This window comes from Salmo salar, chromosome 16, assembly GCF_965601325.2.
Source record: "Salmo salar chromosome 16, fSalSal1, whole genome shotgun sequence".
Lineage (NCBI taxonomy): Eukaryota > Metazoa > Chordata > Actinopteri > Salmoniformes > Salmonidae > Salmo > Salmo salar.
The window spans coordinates 28130526-28151797 of record NC_138306.1 but is presented as its reverse complement, the minus strand read 5'-3'; the positions used below and the strand labels follow the sequence as shown (position 1 = coordinate 28151797).

Genomic DNA, 21272 nt, shown 5'->3' with positions numbered 1-21272 from the left:
AAAATTGCTGCGTTTATGACGTTATACTAGTGGATTTAAGCCACATGGAGCTCATCTTTGCACACACTGACAGTTTTACACATATTGTCTAAAACATAATTACAACATAACATTAATGGTAATTACTGCACAAGCCATTTTCCACAGCTGTTGAAGCAAGCAGCACACATTACCTCCCATGCTCTGCTGCTGAAAATGGGCCTCTTGAGTGTTCTTGCACAACCCTGTTAAATGTAGCTGGCATGTTGTTTGCTGTGTAATATCTCTGCTGAATGAGTACAAAACAAAGAGCTATTTCTTATCCAAATACATAATTTTACATGAAAGTTTATCAAGTAAAAATGTAGAAGTCCACTTGCAGCCTTAGCCTGGGAACATTGACATTGATTCTCATGTTTCATAGGGTGTAAGGCACACAACTGGGCTCGCTTTCCCACAGCATGGACAGGACAGTAAGGTGCCCATATACTTGATATCAAAGGGAACTTAAATGAAAGGGTAATAAACTATACGTCATATGCGCTACGGAGCACACAAACCGACATGTTTCTAAATACCAACCATCTATGATTTAGTTTTAATGTATCGCTCAAATACCTGTACTTTCCCAGGAAAAGGATTGCTGAGAAAATGCAGCAAAAGGCGTTTTAAGGTCATCACTGACCATTCTTTACAAAACTGTCTTATGAAGGGAAAAATCATTTTTTTAGTTCAGTAGTGATTAAAGTATTGGGACGCTATATCTGGAAACTCATTGGCAGCCCTATCTCCCACCACCTGTATGCTGTGATTACAACTATTTGAGGTCGGTTCTGTTTTGGTTGGATTCTTTATTTTTTTTTATCATGGTTTTGGATTTTGGTTTCGATTTGTATTATGTACTAATGACATTACATTGATTTTAGAGCTATTTTTATTTATTTTTTGGTTACTTTTACCCCCTTTTTTTTTCTTCCCAATTTTGTGGTATCCATTTGGTAGTTAGTCTTGTCTCCTCGCTGCAACAAAGAGGCGAAGGTCGAGAGCCGTGCGTCCTCCAAAACACAACCCAACCAAGCTGCACTGCTTCTTGACACAATGCCCACTTAACCCGCCCGGAAGCTGTGTCAGCGTGCACTGCGCCTGGCCCGCCACGCCACAGGAGTCGCTAGTGCGCGATGGGACAAGGACATCCCTGCCGGCCTAACCCGGACCACGCTGGGCCAATTGTGCGCCGCCCCATGGGTCTTCCGGTCGCGGCCGGCTGCAACAGAGCCTGGACTCGAACCCAGAATGTCTTTTAATAATAGAAATTCCAAAGCCAAAAATTGTAAATATTCAATTGCCAAAACATTGAAAATGTTCCATTGTCTCTGTCAGGTCCAAATTTGGTAGACATCAGTAGAAAATAAATGGCTAAGAAATATGTAACTTTTTAATATTATTTTGTACTTTTAAGACTTTATTATTTTTAATTCCTTAATGTCATCGTCTCATCTCTGCTCAGTCAGTAGCTGCCGGCCAGCCAGACCATCTAACGTTATCTCTGTGCTCCCCATACTGTACTGTCTTTAGTCATCCTATTTATCTAGGCTAGCCTGCCTAAGTATGCTGCAGAGCTGTCTGACAAAATTCAACTAGTTCTTCAAGGTAGATAAGGCATACTTTCTCCCTCATGTTTGTTTTTTATTTTACCATTATTTAACTAGGCAAGTCACTTACCAACAAATTCTTATTGTCAATGACGGCCTAGGAACAGTGGGTTAACTGCCTTGTTCAGGGGCAGAACAACAGATTTTTACCTTGTCAGCTCGGGGATTCGATCTTGAAACCTTTCGGTTATAAATCCAACACTCTAACCACTAGGCTACCTGCCGCCCCTGAACAAGTCCTCTCTCATGCGGTCTGTGCATATCTAACCTAACATAGTAAGCGTAAAATTGTATCCATCTGTCCAAGCCTGAAAAAACAGACTCTATGTATAATGGTAATTTTAGTTTTAGGGAAGACATATTGAGACCTACACTATATATGCAAAAGTATGTGGACACCCCTTCAAATGAGTGGATTTGGCTATTTCAGCCACACCCATTGCTGACAGGTGTATAAAATCGAGCACACAGCCATGCAATCTCCATAGATAAACATTGGCAGTAGAATGGCCCATACTGAAGAGCTCAGTGACTTTCAACGTGCACCGTCATGGGATACCACCATTCCAACAAGTCAGTTCGTCAAATTTCTGCCCTGCTAGAGCTGCCCTGGTCAACTGTAAGTGCTGCTATTCTGAAGTGGAAACATCTAGGAACAACCGGCTTAGCCGCGAAGTGGTAGGCCACTCAAGCTCACAGAACGGGACCAGCGAGTGCTGAAGCATGTAGCAGGTAAAACTTGTCTGTCCTCTGCAACACTCGCTACCGAGTTCCAAACTGCTTCTGGAAGCAACGTCAGGACAATAACTGTCAATTGGAGCTTCATGAAATGGGTTTTCAAGTCTAAACAGCCGCACACAAGCCTAAGATCACCATGCGCGATGCCAAGCGTCGGCTGGAGTGGTGTTAAAGCTCGCCGTCATTGGACTCTGGAGCAGTAGAAACTTGTTCTCTTGAGTGATGAATCATGCTTCACCATCTGGCAGTCCAACAGACGAATCTGGGTTTGGCGGATGCCAGGAGAATGCTACCTGCCGAATGCATAGTGCCAACTGTAAAGATTGGTGGAGGAGGAATAATGGTCTTGGGCTGTTTTTCATGGTTCAGGCTAGGCCCCTGAAAGGAAATCTTAATGCTACAGCATACAATGACATTCTCAACGATTCTATGCCTCCAACTTAGTAGCAGCAGTATGGGGGAAGGCCCTTTCCTGTTTCAGCATGACAATGCCCTTGTCCACAATGTGAGGTCCATACAGAAATGGTTTGTTGAGATTGGTGTGGAAGAACTTGACTTGCCTTCACAGAGCCCTGACCTCAACCCCATCGAACACCTTTGGGATGAATTGGAACGCTAACTGCGAGCCAGACCTAATCGCCCAACATCGGTGCTTGACCTCACTGTTGCTCTTGTGGCTGAAAGGAAGTAAGTCCCTGCAGGAATGTCCCAACATCTAATGGAAAGCCTTCCTGGAAGAGTGGAGGCTATTATAGAAGCGAAGGGGGTACCATCTCCATACTAATGCCCATGATTTTGGAATGAGATGTTTGACGAGCTGGTGTCCACATACACTGCATGACAAAAAGTATGTCTCTTACAAATGTGCCCTGTATATACAGCATAAATATACACATACCCAAACTATACCAGTCATGGAAATTAACTGAAAAAGTACATTTTGGTCATGCAGTGTATTTGTGTAGGAATGTATATATTCTTTTGTGCTTTCCATGACTGTTTTTGTATTTAGAGATCGATTGGGAATGTGTATATTTACGTTGTGTATACAGGGCGCATTTCTAAAAAAATCTAGGTCACCAATCAATACTTTAAATTGCCTGAACCGCACCAGAACGTCAAGATGAAATGTATTTACAATTTTGACCCAGCAATAAGGTGCCTTAAACCTAAAAGCTGATTTACCTAGCTCAGTGGAGACCCTAGGAACCTCGAGTTAACCAACCCTGGAAACGGGTTAGGCAACTCAGGTGTCTATACTTCAACAGCAAAGTTAGAAAAGACGGAAGTTTATGAAGTAGTGCCTTGTAAACAAAAAGGGAATAATGTTGAGATCTATGGGTCTTTAGCGAAGTCCAGTCAACCTTTTGATGCAGTGATGAGTAACAAAACGAAGGGCACTATGGTAGATGGCATCCAAAGGTTTCAGAGTAGTAGCAGCTGCACTTTGATAAATAATATCTCCATAATCAAGAACAGATAAAGGTAGACTGAATAATCTGGTTCCTGCTGCTTGGAGAATGGCGCAATCTGTTTCTTTAGAAATGCCGACTTTAAATCTTAGCTTCTTAACCAGCTCAACTACAGTATGATTTTCTTTAAACGACAAATCCATATCAATCCAAATGCCTAAGTATTTATATGCGGCAACACGTTCAATTGGAGAACCATCTAATGAGTGAACATCTACTTGATCTGAGACATTCTCAGGAGAGTTTGAAAACAACACGTGAGACACTACACCAAGTTAATTACCACATTTCTGCACTGAACTAGGTTGAACATTTGCTTAATGTAAACTACATCTCCCATCAGTTCTTGACTTGATTTTTCTCGTGAATGATTTGATTTCACCCTAGAGAAATGGCGCGTTGGGCTCATAAAATACTACGTGGAATTCAAGTAATGAACCGACCTTAGTCGATTAGTTGTTTAATAACCGAAAACCCCCCCAAAACGTCTGTTAATCGCTCAACACTAGCTAGTATTGAGGTTAAGAAAGGTTAGGCTTGTTAGTCCAGTTATGGCTGGGTCTGGTTAGACTCATTTATCTGGTAAGGAGAACATCAGGTAGGACATGCCAATACACTCAAGGAGTGAGGAATACCACAAACTGTGTGCTGTCTTTCAGATGAGATGATAAGCCAAGATCATAATGCTCTGTGATCACTAAAGATCCTATGGCACTTAATGCTAGAGTAGAACTTAACCCCGCCCTCCTGGCTAAACTCCAACCTGGGAACCATGGAGAACTCATCCTAAGCCTGTTATAGGCTCACTAACTCCTCACTTCTCTGCTTGGTCTGGTGTCAGTCTGACGTACATTACTTATTGTTGTAATGCGTTACACCTTGGTGACAGATTGGATGAGGAACACCCGATAATCTCAAACTGAGCTATGATGGTCTTCGGTGTAACTATACATGTTGGATGAATGCTACTGTTGTGGTTTCAATGTGATAAACATTGGTGTATCCAAACATGACTATCTAGTTTAGGGTTGTCACGATACCAGTATCGCAATACTACAATACCTGATTTTCCATGGAAAACACAAAGCAAACGTAACTCTTTGGTCCTTTAAAAAAGCTACTGCATGTGAAATGTTGCGTGCTGTAGCATGGAAAATAAATGTGATTCTGGGTGACAATATAAGGCAACTTTTTTCCAACAATAGAAATTTAGTCCGCTTCATGTTTTGTTTCCTTGCAACGATACCTTTTGAGTATCGCGATACTGGTATCTATTTAATTTACTGTTTTTGATTTTGTACGCCATGATGTTGAACAAATTCATATTTTTTTTTACAAACAAGGAAACCAACCCGTATCATATTTCTGAAAAGCAACTTATGTTTCAGTCAAGCATGTGCAGTTCTGCTGGTTTTATGTAAAGGCTATACAGTAGACAGAATAGCGTTTTACAAACATTCCCATAACCAACTACATGACAAGCAGATTTAATTTATTGTTGTTAGCGTCTAGTCGCTGCTTGTTTAAAATGAGGCAATACAGGCTATTTCTCTACATGACAGGAAGATATTGGACTGTAAAATGTATGCGTCTTGAACCAGGGTAGCTGTTACGACAAGCTCTCGAAACTACATTGCATTTGGCAAAAGCAGAGATTTACCCTCAGGCCCAGAGTTGATAAAAAAATAATAGTTTGTTACTGGGGTTCATATTATACGTTGATGATATTGTCATTTTTCACATTAAGAAAATGTCATGAATTGTTTGTATAATGTTTGATGCATAACGTATAAGAATAGAGACATTTTGGAGTCTTGTTATTCAATATCTTTAACATTATTACATTCCAGTTGTGCAACAACTGTGTCCTTTTAGAAATGTGAAATGGAGTGCATGGAGCCAAATAATTGACATACTCCGTAAAATACTATTTAGATTGTCATATCTAAACCTACTCTAGCTCCTGGGTGGCACAGCGGTTTAAGGCGCTGCATCTCAGTGCTAGAGGCATCGCTACAGACCCTGGTTCGATTCCAGGCTGTATCACAGCCGGCCATGATTGTGAGTCCTATAGGGCAGCGCACAATAGGCCCAGCGTCCTTTGGGTTTGGCCGGGGTAGGCTGTCATTGTAAATAATAATTTATTCTTAACTGACTTGCCTAGTTAAATATAATAGATCAACTCTTTCACGTACAATACTTTACGTAATGCAGTAGATGCATGATACCAGAACCACACTGCTCCCATGTAGAGGCTGTGCTTTTCATCCTATAGCAACCTTGAAAGCAGATCTTAAACGTTTAATGAGATTAGGTTGGGAGATACATCTACATACAGTATAAGCACCACCATGTCCTGCTGGCTTGGAGCCAGGTTAATTAGTGCTGCAACAGGAAAAATGGTCTCTGTGTGTGAGTGAGCAAGGTGCTTTAGTTTCCATGCTCCTCTGTTTGCACAGGAACCGGCTAACCTCACTGTCAACCCTTTCACTGCACTCCAAGCCTGGTGCTGCGTACCAACACTTAACGCTTTGATCACACCGAAAGCGTCATTGCGTTTTGGTACGCCAGAATTGCATTCATTTCCAATGAAAGGACGCGTTTGTTTTGGAGCATTGCGTTGCAGAGGCAGTTGCAGTGCGTTCGGTGTGGTGCGTACATTGGAATTATCGAACGTACGCGTCAAACCTGTATGTGTAGATGGCTTGACAGAAATGGTAGCAGAAGGTGAATGGTGAACTTCTGTTGCACACATATCCAGATGATGTGTACTATTTTGCGCAAGGATGCTGTCGGTGTGATCGAAGTGTTAGTGTGTATGTGTACAGGAGGCTTTCATGAGATCTAGCTAAATATGTTAAGACGCTATTTCCTACTAGGGACACAAGGTGCTATTCCTGGGTGCAATGTTTGCATACTGTATATATAACTGACATCTGTCAAGACAAAGTTTTGCTTCTGGCCCTTGTCACATTAGACCAGGCCTTTTCTGTATAACTGGTCTGGGCTATTCAGAGAAGTGTCAGTGTATTTTGAATCCTGTTCAGGGGCAGTTAGAACAAGCATAACACTTCCATCGCCTCTTGTCACATTTCCAGTGTACTGATTCTTTTTTTAATTTAATTTTTTATTTCACCTTTTATTTAACCAGGTAGGCTAGTTGAGAACAAGTTCTCATTTACAATTGCGACCTGGCCAAGATAAAGCAAGCAGTTTGACACATACAACAACACAGAGTTACACATGGAGTAAAACAAACATACAGTCAATAATATAGTAGAAAAATAAGTCTATATACAAAGTGAGCAAATGAGGTGAGATAAGGGAGGTAAAGGCAAAGTAAATACAATATAGCAAGTAAAACACTGGAATGGTAGATTTGCAGTGGAAGAAAGTGCAAAGTAGAAATAATGGGGCGTAAAGGAGCTAAATAAATAAATACAGTAGGGGAAGAGGTAGTTGTTTGGGCTAAATTATAGATGGGCTATGTACAGGTGCAGTAATCTGTGAGCTGCTCTGACAGCTGGTGCTTAAAGCAAGTGAGGGAGATAAGTGTTTCCAGTTTTAAAGATTTGAGAGCTTTGAATTATCCAAGTCATAATTGTGGTAATTGCTGAAACTTTCACTGACTGATGAGCACAAAACCACTGCTTTTCACTTGGTAACAGTAGCTTAGAGGTGTAAGAAGGTAGCTTTTATGACGAAAAGATAGTTTGTAAGTGACTAAACATTTTTCTCGTCAAATGGCGCCTCTGTGCATCTCCCTTTCTCTGTCAGGTAAATGTGTGAAGATCCAGAGGAAGCAGGGCCTGTCGTCAGGTATGGACAGCAGCAGCAACAAGCACTCCCCTAACAACAAGAAGAGTGGGGCCCCCAGCCCAGTAGCCCTCAGGCCCCTGAGAGACCGCATCATCCACGTCCTGGCCTTAAAGCCCTACAGGAAGCCTGAGCTGCTGTTGTGGCTGGAGAGGGAGAGGGCCACTCCCAAGGATAAGACTGACCTGGGAGCAGTACTAGATGAGGTGAGACCTGTAGAACGCAACACGGCACAACAAACTGTACTCAGATACTAGGCTGCAGATAAATGTACATGGTAGGTGCTCGTTTCACTAAGTGGAGATATAACTCAATAATGCACAACTTTTGCATATTGTATTCCAATTGTAATGCATTTGAAATGAATAAACAATCTATGTTGTAAATGAAACATTTAAAACATCACAGCAACTTTCACGTTGATAGAAAGGACAGGGTCTTTAAAAGTGCCTCTGAGATTCAGCTGCATCTATAAGCAATTCTAAATCCCTCCAGGGATTCCAAATGGAAACACTGCAGAGTAGCCGCTCTGTCTCCGTCGCTCGCTCTCTACAGCCACTCAGAATCTAATGCTAATGGCTCCTTTTACAACCAAATGTTGAGCAGCTAAGTGATCTCAGTTGGTATATTTGAGGCGTACTTCCTGTTCTGGGTATGTTTGGGAGTCCCAGTGCAGTCATACAAGGAGCGACTGTGTCGCTGCTACTACTGCCTCTACTGGTAGCTGTAATTAGAGCTGTGCTTTAATTATGTCTGGAGGAGAAGACAGTGTTTCCACCGGGGAGGGTGGGGTGTCTCCAGCCAGGCCAGGACTACTCTGACAAATGGATGTTGTCTGTCACAGAGGCACTCTGGGTAGACTAGATTTGGTACTGTATTTGTGACTAACTTGGCACAGTGCTAGTGTAATTGCTGTGTTTACTATCATTTACTTTAATGGTGAACAATGTATTATTGAATGTATTATTATTCTGACAGCCTGCCAGTTAAGCCTTTCTTTTAACCGGGGTCAAAAGTGTATTTAATGCTACAGGGACAAAGGGTTCAAATGTGTTTGTTATTGATTTGCAGGTTGCTAAACTGAACCACAAAGACCACAGCTTTACTCTGAAGGATGAGTTCTACAGGCACGTCCAAAAGGATTGGCCCGGTTACCTGGAGGAAGAGAAGCCGCTCATTCATAGGCTCCTGGCCAGGTGGGTGTGGCTTGTACTTCTACTCACCTGTCTTCTCTACCATCATACTCTCCTTCACATTTTCACCACTGAATATTTAAATATTTACCTGTATCAAATGTATTTATATAGCCCTTCTTACATCAGCTGATATCTCAAAGTGCTGTACAGAAACCCAGCCTAAAACCCCAAACAGCAAGCAATGCAGGTGTAGAAGCAACATGTTGGTGTCATGGCGGAGAGTCCCCTAGTCTGTAGTTTATCTTCATTTAACCTTTTTAAGCGTCAGTAATTGGATGATTACCTCTCCTCAGTAGTGGGAAGCTCTGATGCTTTTTGACAACGTGCTGGCGTTGAGACTGCAGGCCTACTGGATTACTGTGGCAGGCCGCTGTGATCATGGTGAAAGGAGAGACTCTAAATGACTATTTCTCTGCACAGATGAATTTCTTAATGGGCACATCAAAGCGGGGAGAGAAATATTCTCTGCTTGGTGTTGTCAAATAGCATTAATGTAGAGGAAGGTAGCCTGGCTGAGCTGTTCAGAATGAGTGTGGACGTCATCCCACGTTAAGTACGTGTCCTATCCTGCCACTGGTCAGTTAGGGGGTGGGTTTCATAAGCTTTTTGGATGGACCTCCTGCCTGCTTATTGTTTCCATTCTGTTTACACAACTCAGATGTTCTAATGAGAGCTCTGAATGGAAGTGGACATGTTGTTTTGCTGCATGTACAGGGTAAGGTAGCTGTTGATGTGGCTCATCAGTGTATGACTGTTAAAAAATAAATAAAAAAAATGTTTTCAATATCAGAGCCTTTCCTTATAGTTTATCCCAGAAAGCAACTATATTGCTGGAAGCCTAGTCTGTCAGAGGGTCTCATGTCTGGAATGTCCTGAAAGCCAGTGGTGCTTCCAGGAGATTCCATTGATCATGTAGTTGAAAAGGTCATGTGGCTGCTGTGAGAGGCATGATGGAACTCTGATTCCAGTGAGGTTTCTGTGAGGAAGGAGCTGGAGGAAGCAGATTGCCAGTGGAGAGAGAGGAGTGTTTGGCCTAACAGAGCCTGCATCTGGCACCATTGTTCTCCTCACTGAAGTGACTGGACACCGCTCTGTCTTAGTGCCTGCCTCTTGCAGATGTAATCTGTGTTCTGTAACCTAGAAACACTACAAACAGCCTAACACGTTGAAACATGCTGAAAAACGTGTCAGTTTCATTCACCCTGAGGTCAAGTGTAGATAATGGCAGTGTAACATCTGTCTGACAATGTGGTTATTTGTTCTAATGCAATATTCATGTGAACAGCTGCGTCAAGGTGGACTTTGCTTGTAATTTATGTACCTTGATTCTGAAGTTACAGTAACCAACCGGTTCGACCTGTTTTGTGTTATGTTTTCCTCTGTTAACATGGCCCCACCTCTCTCATTTCTCTGTAAACCATGCAATTGGAGTTTGAACCATTATTTACTTAAGTGATAATGCCAGAGAAGCCAGTGTTTGGAGGATATATTGGCACGGGTGTTGTTAGGCCCGAGAAAAAGTTGAGGTCCGGCAAACCGTGCCAATATATCCTCCAAACACCGGCTTCGAGGGCATTATCACTTTTATACAACCGGTTACCAACATATTCAAATAATGATTTACATATTTTCATAAAACATGTTTTAATTTATTCATACTATTTCATCCTTCCACAAGATATAGTCCCGACACACATCTAGGGTTGCTACCCAAGCGGCGTTCTATCGGTTCGGTTGCCAGACTCATTCAGTCTTTATGTTCTGTGTCTATGAATGCGACCCAGTCGTTCGTTCTAAATGTTCCACTGCCATACTGGCTGGCAACATTCTTATCCCTTGCTTGCTAGCGAGCCAACTACAACTAATTTACAGCCTCGTCAAACACTAGTGCAGCCAGAATAACAACAAAGTAGCTGCATTTGCGTTTGTTTAAGCTGTTTTCTAGTGACATTGTTATGGATGTACACAAATAAATGAGCTAATGATGCGCAATTTTGCCTGTCGTAGAAAAGGTGCTCGGACAGCTGAAGATCGAATTTGAATATTGAAACAATGTTGCAAATGTCGGAGAGATGTTTATACAAATATCCGCTGTTGAAAACGAAATGTTCGTTTAAAAGAAATGTGTGATAATGTCTAGAGGCTTTTTTTTATAGTGGAGATGAAGTTTAACTTCCCTGCCTGGGCTGATGAGACAGTGGATTGCGCAGATGGAACAGAGTAAATAGGCCTTTTAAAGTCATAGATTTAGCCGGTGGTAACTTGTGGAATTGACACCGGCTAGAATGCGGTTTTAACCAGTCTGCATTCCGGATTAGACCTACGCGTTGTATAAAAACTAATAAATCTGTCAAAAAAATTAGTTAAGCTTGAGTTATCTGCCCTAACATAAACGGAATAGCAAAGTAAAAATGTCTTCCCCTTCTAATGTTGCAGGAAACTGCAGCCACTGAGCAGCAGTAGCCAGTTGAAGAGTTTCCAGTCAAACCATTCATTCCACAAAACCCCTGCGGATTCTCCTTCACAACTCAGCCCGGTCAAGACTCCCTCTGTGGTAAATATTCCCCTACCTAACTCTAAAATAATTTCTACATCCTGCCCTTACTCATTGTTTTTCTCAAAAGCTTGAGATTGATTAGAAATAAGAGAATGCACAGATTAATTTCAAGGGTTAAATGATTTCTGTTTGAATAGTGTTATGCCTTTTGACTTGGGCCTACTGCAGAATAAGCTTGAGTAAAGGAGGAATGAGAGGAAAGTTGCTTGGTTTGGTAGCATCTGCTTTTTATTCATTGGAGTGCTGGAGGCAGTTCAGTCACTGACATTTTCAGGAGCCAGTTTAGGATGTTTTAATGTAGCGGAGCCATTCCTTTCAAATGTAGGGTATGTTGGTCTTCGCTAAGTAGTATTACAGGTAAAATCTCTTCTCTACCCTTCTCATAGAAACGCCCCGTGCCCTCCGACCTATCTGATTATCAGACCCCCAAGAAGCAAAGACTATTAGACCACAGTTTATCCCTGCAGTCCCCTTCCAATGGACAGCTTGGTCCCTTTGGAGCCCGTAGCTCATCTGGTCCAGGCAACACCAGTGTACAGACCAAAACAGAGTTTGAGAGAACCAACAATCACGTCCAGGGAAGCCCTAATGGTCTCTACACACGGCATAAACTGGGTTGCTCCTCCAGTATTCCCAAGCTGGAGAGGACAGAGCCGGTCCCAGCAGTACCAAGCCCCAAGGCTCCACAGACTGAGCCCTCCATCTGCACTGACCAGCAGCTAGCCAACGGCCAGCACAAAAAGAAGAAGTCCAAGAAGCACAAAGACAAGGACAGGGAGCGCTTAAAACAGGACTGGATAGAGAACAGTCCCGACCTGAAACAGAACCAGGAAAACATCACTGGTAAGAAAAGCACCATCTCATTCCCAATGTAATTTTCAACTAAATGATATCATTTTGAGGCCTTGTTGACTGGAATGATAGCAGAAACAGAACATGTTTATAATGATACAGTAATGACATCAAAGGATATATTTACAGCACCACTGGTCTATGACCACATTGAAATCAGAGAAGTTTAATAATTTCCAAGAACCATCTAATCAGTGTTTTTGAGCCAACAAGATTACAGGGAAGACTGCCCAGTATTTGTATACATACGAATAAACACTCTCCATATACATAAAGACTGCCATTAAAACTTTCCATTTGCAAAGTAGTAAAAACCCAGTCAAAATGTCTGTTTTCCTAACCCATATTTATTACAGTAGTAGAAAAATCGACCTGCTCTGGAAAAGTATTTTGAAACTTCAAAGGGATCGGTCCCCAATAGTTTAGGTGACTTATCTAGATATACGGCTCACAGTGAATTGCTGTAGGTTTTAAACAGAGTGACGACAAATCAATGATCTGAGGAGAATTTCCAGTGGAAAGGGTGCTGTGTATGTAGCTTCCGCTATCAACCCCCATCCCTTTCCCTGGCTAGTGTGTAGATGATTCTGTGGAACAGCTGGGTGACCCACGGTCCATCGAGTCAGCAGGCTGCTCTGCCTCCCAATCTGGGGCGCTTCTGGCGTCACCGCCTGCCTTGTAGCAGGTCTCTTATCCGTAGTAGTGATAAACAACTCCATCAGCCTTGGTATGATATGAGTTTTATCACGTTTGCATTGGCAGATTACGTTAACTTTTTTTCTTTTTTTCTCTGCTTGTTTTTATCTCCAGACAATGAGGGGGCTAAAACACCTGTCACTCGTACGTCACCGGAGGAGCTGCCCGACTATTTCATGTAAGTTTAAACACACTGCTTCATTCACAAGTTCTCCAGAATCCCTCTGGGTTGCTGAGTTGTACTTCTAGGTTGATAAGTTATGTGAAACCCATTCATGCTGTAAACATGGTACAAGTGAAACCAGTATGTGGTCTCAGGTTCTGTTTCTACCATCTGTTGCTTCAATGTTTTTGTTTAATGGTATGACTACTTTAGTCACTTGTTGTGAAAGGAAAGTGATTTGTTCCAAAAGGTCTGGATTCGGCTTGAAAACATTCACATAAATAGTGGAACATTTTTGAAGTTTTAAATGGTCTGTCAAATGTGCAGCAATAACACAGCTTCACTGAGAATGACTTAAAAAGATGAGGCGCGAGCGCGTACCGATAGGACGCATGGGGTGTGAGTAGCTATATGTAGAAACCAGACCAAGTTTAAATCAAGCCTCTAAAATCGATAAATCAACATATCCCCAAGCAACTGGGTGAGTGTGAGCGATCAGTTATGTACAACAGCGAACCAATCAGTTGGTAAAGTGGCGCGGTGACACGAGTCCAACAAGCCATGGCTTCCCCCAGAGGAAAAGATAAGGAGCAACTTGGAGATGCAAATGCGTGTAATGAACCGTTAAAGGCTATCTAGGAAAACATGGCTAAAATGCTCTCAATGCACAACAAAACAAACTGCTACAATCTGTTATTACAAAATGAGATTAGCTCAAAAAGAAAATAGATGCTATCGTGTCAGTCACACACAAGCAAGGCGTGCGCATGAACGAACAAGACGACAAAATAAGCCTTTTGGAAACCAAGTTGGAAAGTTTAGAAGATGAATTGGATGAAAGAACAGGAGTATTTTGTCCTTACTGGAAGATGAGGAAAAAGGAGACCTTTCCAGCTAAGTGGTCAAACTGATATCAGAGGAACGATGTGAATCTATCATCAGAAGACAGAAGAACGCTAAATACCCAATCATTGTAATCTACAACCTGTCTGCTAGGATGAGAGAGACGAAGGAATACATTTCGATCAGACACTGGAGAAGTGAAGGATGGTGAATAGGTGTGTGTGTGTGTGTGTGTGTGTGTGTGTGGGGGGGGTGAGGGATGGTCAATAGGTGTGTGTGTGTGTGTGGGGGGGGGGGGGGGAGTGAGGGATGGTGAATAGGTTTGTGTGGGGAAAAGTGAGGGATGGTGAATAGGTGTGTGTGGGAAAGTGAGGGATGGTGAATAGGTATGGGAGAGAATGGGTGTGTGGATACATAGGGCGGGAAATAATGAGAAGGGATGAGTAAGTGGATGGGTGTAAGTGTGTCTGAGCGGTAGGAAGGGTGGGAAAAGTTGGGAGGTTGGTACAAGTTTGGCTTGGGTGGGTAAGGATGGGCAAGGGTGGGAGATGGGGAGGGACAAGCTTAGCTTTTGTGGGCAAGGATGGGAGGTTGGGGCAAACTTGGGTGGGTAAGGATGGGAGGCTGGGACAAGCTTTGCTTGGATGGGGTAAAGGGGGTGAAAAACTGGGAGGGGGAGGTGGAGAGGAATGGGCTTGGGAGAGATTCAGAAGGATTTAACTATATTACAATGTAACTGGATTTATTTTGTGACTTGCAAACCTGCTGTAAAATAAATAAGGGTTCTGGACAGATTAGGAGAGGATGTCGAGTCAGTATTATTCCTTGCTTGTCATTCTAGCTAAGATTCAATGGTGGCTATTGGTGAGGGTGAAGAGGGGCTCTATCTGAGGTGACTGGGAGGGCATCAGACAGTTTTGTGTGGGGTCTCCACTCATCTCACGTCAGTCTCTTGGTGGACCCACTCTCCCCAAGTAGAGCCCCATCACCCACTATACTTTTAATTGAATTTACAAGGCAATACAAACTGACCACAATACTTAAGTGGTAGTCTTTCTCCAATATATAAATTACATAACCCACAGGCTTTTGGTACATTAGGAGATGAGTTGGACCTTAAAATCCCTAAAAATAACAACTTTGCTTTGTTTTTTTCTGTATTCTCTGTTAAATGTCTGCTCAGCCCTCATGCCCACACCCTCTACACTGTATTTGTAATGTATATAATGACTATGTATTCATACTATGACTCTCCCATTCCATGGAATGCCCTCCACCCTCATATGACATGTCTGCTAAAATGTTATATCTGGTTCTTCAATGACCGACAGAACAGACAAGGTTAACTTTGGTTAACAAGGTTAACTTTGTAAAGACCAACTTCATAAAAGAAATAAGAAAAAGCATATGGTTCTTGAACACTTAGAGAATGTCAGCAGATGTGGTTTTCCTGCAAGAGTTTAAAACAAAATTCAATGAGAAATTGAATATTTAAAGAGAAACTTGGTTGGAGAGGCCTATGCTGCCATCTACTGTAGCAATCAAATTCAATCACATTTATTTATAAAGCCCATTTTACATGAGCAGATGTCACAAAGTGCTTATTTTTGTACTTTTATACCTTTTTTCTTCCCCATTTTTTGTGATATCCAATTGGTAGTTAGTCTTGTCCCATCACTGCAACTCCCGTACGGACTCAGGAGAGGCGAAGGTCGAGAGCCATGCTTCCTCCGAAACACGACGCCGCCAAGCTGCACTGCTTCTTGACACACTGCTCACTTAACCCGGAAGCCAGTCCCACCAATGTGTCGGAGAAAACACCGTACAGCTGGTGACTGAAGCCAGCGCACTGGCCCACCACAAGGAGTCGCTAGAGCACGCTGATACAAGGACAGCCCAGCTGGCCAAACCCTACCCTAACCCGGAAAACGCTGGGTCAATTGTGCGCTGCCTCATGGGTCTCCCAGTCGTGGCTGGCTGCGACACAGCCCGGGACTGAACCCGGATCTGTAGTGATGCCTCAGTGTCTTAAACCACTGCGCCGCTTGGGAGGCCCAGAAATCACTATTTGAAAAAAAGCCCATTTTTAAATTAAAAAAAATATATCTTCTTGTAAAGAAGAAAATGAAATGTCTGAACTTAAGTAGTGATATGATATTTTACTTTTGTAGAGAGCCAACAACTACAGGTTAAACTCAAATAAAGCATACTAATTAATGGCAAATAAGCCTGGTTAACATCTCGCAGCCCTCACAAAATGAATAAATGCCAAACCAGTTACAATTTTAAAAGATAAAAATACAAATGCGTTATTTAGAATCGACGCGATTAATGACAATTTTAAAAGCGTCTATGAAAATCTATATAAATCAGAATTAAACAACTTTTGGACTGATCCTACAGCCTTAGACTCAACAACCCCAAAGCATTTATCAGTAGACAAAAAATAATCACTAAAAACAAAGATCAGCCAAAATAAAATATTAGACACTATTAAAGTATTTGCACAGAGAAAAGCATCATGAATGGATGACTTTCCCATAGAATTCTATTTAACATTTTGGGACAAAGTAACGGACCTTTTAAAAAAATAAATATATATATATATAAATATATATATAAATATATATATATATAAGTAACGGACCTTTAAAAAAAATATATATATATTTATTTATTTATTTATATATATATATATATATTTATATATATATATTTATTTATTTATATATATTTATATATATATATTTATTTATTTATATATATATATATATTTATATATATATATATATTTATTTATATTTATATATATATATATATATTTATTTATATATATATATTTATATATATATATATTTATTTATATATATATATTTATATATTTTTTCCTTTATTTAACTAGGCAAATCGGTTAAGAACAATCTTATTTTACAATGACGGCCTACACCGGTCAAACCGTCCCCTAACCCGGACGATGCTGGGCCAATTGTGCGCCGCCCTATTTACACACATGACAACACACGTCACTCAATTCAGTGCTTCCCAGGTCCATGTATCAAATAGTTATTTCAGTTATATCAAAACCAGAAAAATCTGGAGAACCCCCTGCTGATTACAGACCCATACATTTTATAAATTGACAAAATAATAACAAAGCTCAAAAGCAGTACAATGGCAAAAGTATTATCAATCAAACAAGGTATATAAAAAAATTGACGCAAATTAAAGAACATGTTTCAGTTTAATACATACAATATGCAAAAAAAACAAGATATAGATTGATCATTAATGGCTGAGGCCAAAACGTCTTTCAACCATCTTGAATGGCCTTTGGTAACTTTCAAGCTGAAATAATACGTTTAATGAAAATGTTATATAAATGTCTTAAAGCAAAAATATACACAAATAATACATTATCTAATGAAATGGCTTTAGAAAGGGGCACAAGACAGGGATGTCCCCTCTCCCCCCTTCCTGTTTCCACTGGCTATTTAACCAATTGCAGAAAGAATTAAACAGGACACACATGTAACAGGAATCAGTATTGGTAAATATGAATATAAACAAAACTTATTTGCAGATCTCCTGATAAACCTGACCAATATTGAAAACTCAATGCCCCCCTTGCTAAAAATATTTTCCGAATACTCTCAAATCTCAAGATATAAAATAATGTGGAAAACCCCTGAAATAATGGAAATTAAAAACAATAACTCATGATCTACAGTAATCCTTTAAGTGGACCACAAAAACTTAGGATGCTAAATAAGTAACAACAAATGTATAAAGATTTGTTTATCCCATTACTCAACAATATGAAAACGGATCTAATTAAATGGAACAATCTTCCAGGTAGAATAAACCTCTTCAGAATGACATGGCTCCCAGCGTTTGTATATTTATTCCTGGTAATAGCAATTACCCCACCGAAGACATTTAAAAAAGTATACTCGGTCATAACAGACTTGATATGGGCAAATACAACTCATAAAACAAAAAGGAAAGTTTTACATCTAAGTCTGAGGGTGTTTTTTACATTCCAGACTTGGAATTGTATTAACTCGCCACCCAAGGTGTTTACTTGCGACCATATCGTTAAATGCACTAAAGAAGAGCAATGAGTACATATTGAAAATGCACATGCTCATCTTTTCACGTGTCTATTTTCAAAGGATAAAGCTAAGAACATTAAGAACTTCCTAGTTAAGTACACTATAACAATATGGAAGAAAATGTAAGTTATTCTACGAGAGCCAATATCACACCCTAAAAACACAACCGTATGGAACAATCCTTGGATAGCTTTTCATAATTCACCGATTTTTAAATTGGTACACATGGGAAAACTAAAGGCATAGTAACCATAAATTACTTGGTAATCGGAAATACATACATTTCCATTAGAGTTAAGAAGCAATTTTAGTCTGTTCAATGTAGTTATTCTTAAATGCATGCAACTTAAAAGTTTCATATCATAAAATTTTTTGGACATCAGAGCAATCTTGAGGAATCTTATTTGAGTCAGAAAAGGATATTCATATGAGGGTGGCATCCCTATGACAGTGTCACATTGAAAGTCACTGAGCCCTTCAGTAAGATCTTTCTACTGCCAATGTTTATCGAGATTGCATGGCTGTGTGTTCGATTTTATACACCTTTCAGGAACAAGTGTGGCTGAAATAGCCGAATCCATTCATTTGAAGGGGTGTCCACATACTGTCACTCTGTCTGTCTGCCTGTCACTCTGTCTATCACTCTATGTGGACACCCCTTCAAATGATTGGATTAGAATGGTCTTATTGAAGGGCTCAGTGACTTTCAACGTGACACAGTCATAGGATGCCACCTTTTCAACAAGTCAGTTCGTCAAATTTCTGCCCTGCTAGAGCTGCCCCGGTCAACTGTAAGTGCTGTTATTGTGAAGTGGAAACGTCTAGGAGCAACGACGACTCAGCCGCAAAGTTGTAGGCCGCACAAGCTCACAGAACGGGACCGCCGAGGGCTGTAGTGCATAAAAATTGTCTGTCCTCGGTTGCAACACTCACTACAGAGTTTCTATGGCCGAGCAGCCGCACAGAACCCTAAGATCACCATGCGCAATGCCAAGCGTCGGCTGGAGTGGTGTAAAGCTCGCCACCATTGGACTCTGGAGCAGTTGAAACGCGTTCTCTGGAGTGATGAATCATGCTTCTTCATCTGGCAGTGTGACGGATGAATCTGGGTTTGGCGGATACCAGGAGAACGGTACCTGCCCCAATGCATAGTGCCAACTGTAAAGATTGGTGAAGGAGGAATAATGGTCAATGGCTGTTTTTCATGGTTCAAGCTAGGCCCCTTATTTCCAGTGAAGTGAAATATTAACGCTACAGCATACAATGACATTCTAGACATTTCTGTGCTTCCAACTTTGAGGGAAGGCCCTTTCCTGTTTCAGCAAGACCGTGCACAAAGCGAGGTCCATACATAAATGGTTTGTTGAGATCGGCGTGTAAGAACTTGACTGGTCTGCACAGAGCCCTGATCTCAACCCCATCGAACAACTCTGGAATAAATTGGAACGCCAACTGCGAGCCAGCCTAATCGCTAAACATCAGTGCCCGACCTCACCAATGCTCTTGTGGCTGAATGAAAGTCCCCGCAGCAATGTTCCAACATCTAGTGGCAAGCCTTCCCAGAAGAGTGGAGGCTGTTATAGAAGCAAAGGGGGGACCAACTCCATATTAATGCCCATGATTTTGGAATGAGATGTTTGACGAGCAGGTGTCCACATACTGTTGGTCATGTAGTGTAGTTAAGATGTATAAAACCTTGCAGACAGCCTATCCAACTGACAATCTCTTAGAAATTTTTTTTTGATTAACTATTGGAACCAAGACTTAAAAATAACTGATATTGGCACAAGCTGGAGGAAACAGTTAATGAAAATGTGTAGAATTTATTATAAAAGAGACAAAATTCACAAATTCTACAGCACAAAGGCAGAGTCATGTCTTAAGTGTAAAACTAACAATTACTCAATAATCCATGACTTCTGGGAATGCTATGAAGTCCAGAAGTTATGGGCGGAGTTAGAAAGTTGTCTGTCAGAAGTATTACAATGTAAATGTACTTTTAATCCATCTGTCTGCATATTTCAATACATGCATCTGAGTGAGTAGTGAGATACCCGATGTGTTGGACGATACTTTTCTTGTCAATCATCTTGAAAAAATGTATACTTAAACTGGAAATCCTCCATCTCTAACACAATGGAAAGGTCTAATGTTGAAAGTGCGTGGGTGATGGAGAGAAACAAAATTATGCAGTTTGAGGCCATGTGGCGGAGAGTGATGCGAGCGCGGGGGGGGGGTCTGGGTAGGTCTGATGTCATTGATGTTTGTGCATCTATGCTGTTTTTTATTTTTATGTTGTGTGTTAAAAAATAAATAAGAGTGACTTAGAAAACAAATAATCTAGGCGCAGCAGGTAGAGCATTGGGCCAGTAACCGAAAATGTACTAGGCGTCGATGTCCCCTTGAGAAAGGCACTTAACCCTAATTGCTCCAGGGTCGCCATCTATAATGGCAGATCCCTGGCCGTGACCCCACTCTCTGAGGGTATCTCAGGGGGAGTGGGATATGCAAAAAACAATGTCCAATTCACACGTGTATAATACACACTTGTACATGAAATGGGACAAATGTAAGCACCTAATTATTAGTATCTGTCTTCCATTTCTAAATCTCTCTGAAATCATTGGGGAGTCATAGGCCATCACTCTGCTAATCTGCAGTGCCACCTGCTGGAAAGAACCATGAATGTTTCTATTCCTACCTCCTGATGTGGCCATTCCACGTTGGTTGTTGAAATGACAGCTCACAAGATGTTGGTCTCTCTTTCCAGAAAGTACAACACCATCACAGCCTCAGAACAGCGACAACAGTACAAGCAGGATTTCTGTGCAGAGTACGATGAGTACAGGGCCCTGCACGACCGGATCGGTACCATCACTGAGATGTTTGTTCAGCTGGGTTCCAAGATAAACACTCTGTCCCCCGGTACACAGGAATACAAGGTATGAGCAAGGAACTGACATCACTTCCACTCACACAATACAAAACACTTCTGGTTAAACAGTTGAAGACCTGGTTTGATGTACTTTCAAGGACTTACTAAATGTCTGTTATTTTTCCACCCTTACAGCTCATGGAGGAGCAAATACTGCAGAAATACAGAAAGTATAAGAAAGTAAGTAATCCATGAGCAGGAAATATAATTAAATTATTGTATAGCCGGTCTTGTCTACTGTAACCTGTATGAATATCACAA

General features: G+C 41.2%; 1 protein-coding gene across 1 annotated transcript in view; it reads left to right on the top strand.

Annotated features, from left to right (window-relative positions):
- LOC106573469 (RNA polymerase II elongation factor ELL2) overlaps positions 1–21272 on the top strand; it is a 51823-nt gene that overhangs the window by 24672 nt on the left and 5879 nt on the right. The window contains exons 5-11 of the mRNA XM_014148550.3: positions 7619–7863; positions 8729–8853; positions 11290–11407; positions 11797–12253; positions 13073–13136; positions 20847–21018; positions 21147–21191. Of these exons, the coding sequence (XP_014004025.2) occupies positions 7619–7863; positions 8729–8853; positions 11290–11407; positions 11797–12253; positions 13073–13136; positions 20847–21018; positions 21147–21191 (1226 nt within the window). The remainder of the gene's footprint in view (positions 1–7618; positions 7864–8728; positions 8854–11289; positions 11408–11796; positions 12254–13072; positions 13137–20846; positions 21019–21146; positions 21192–21272) is intronic.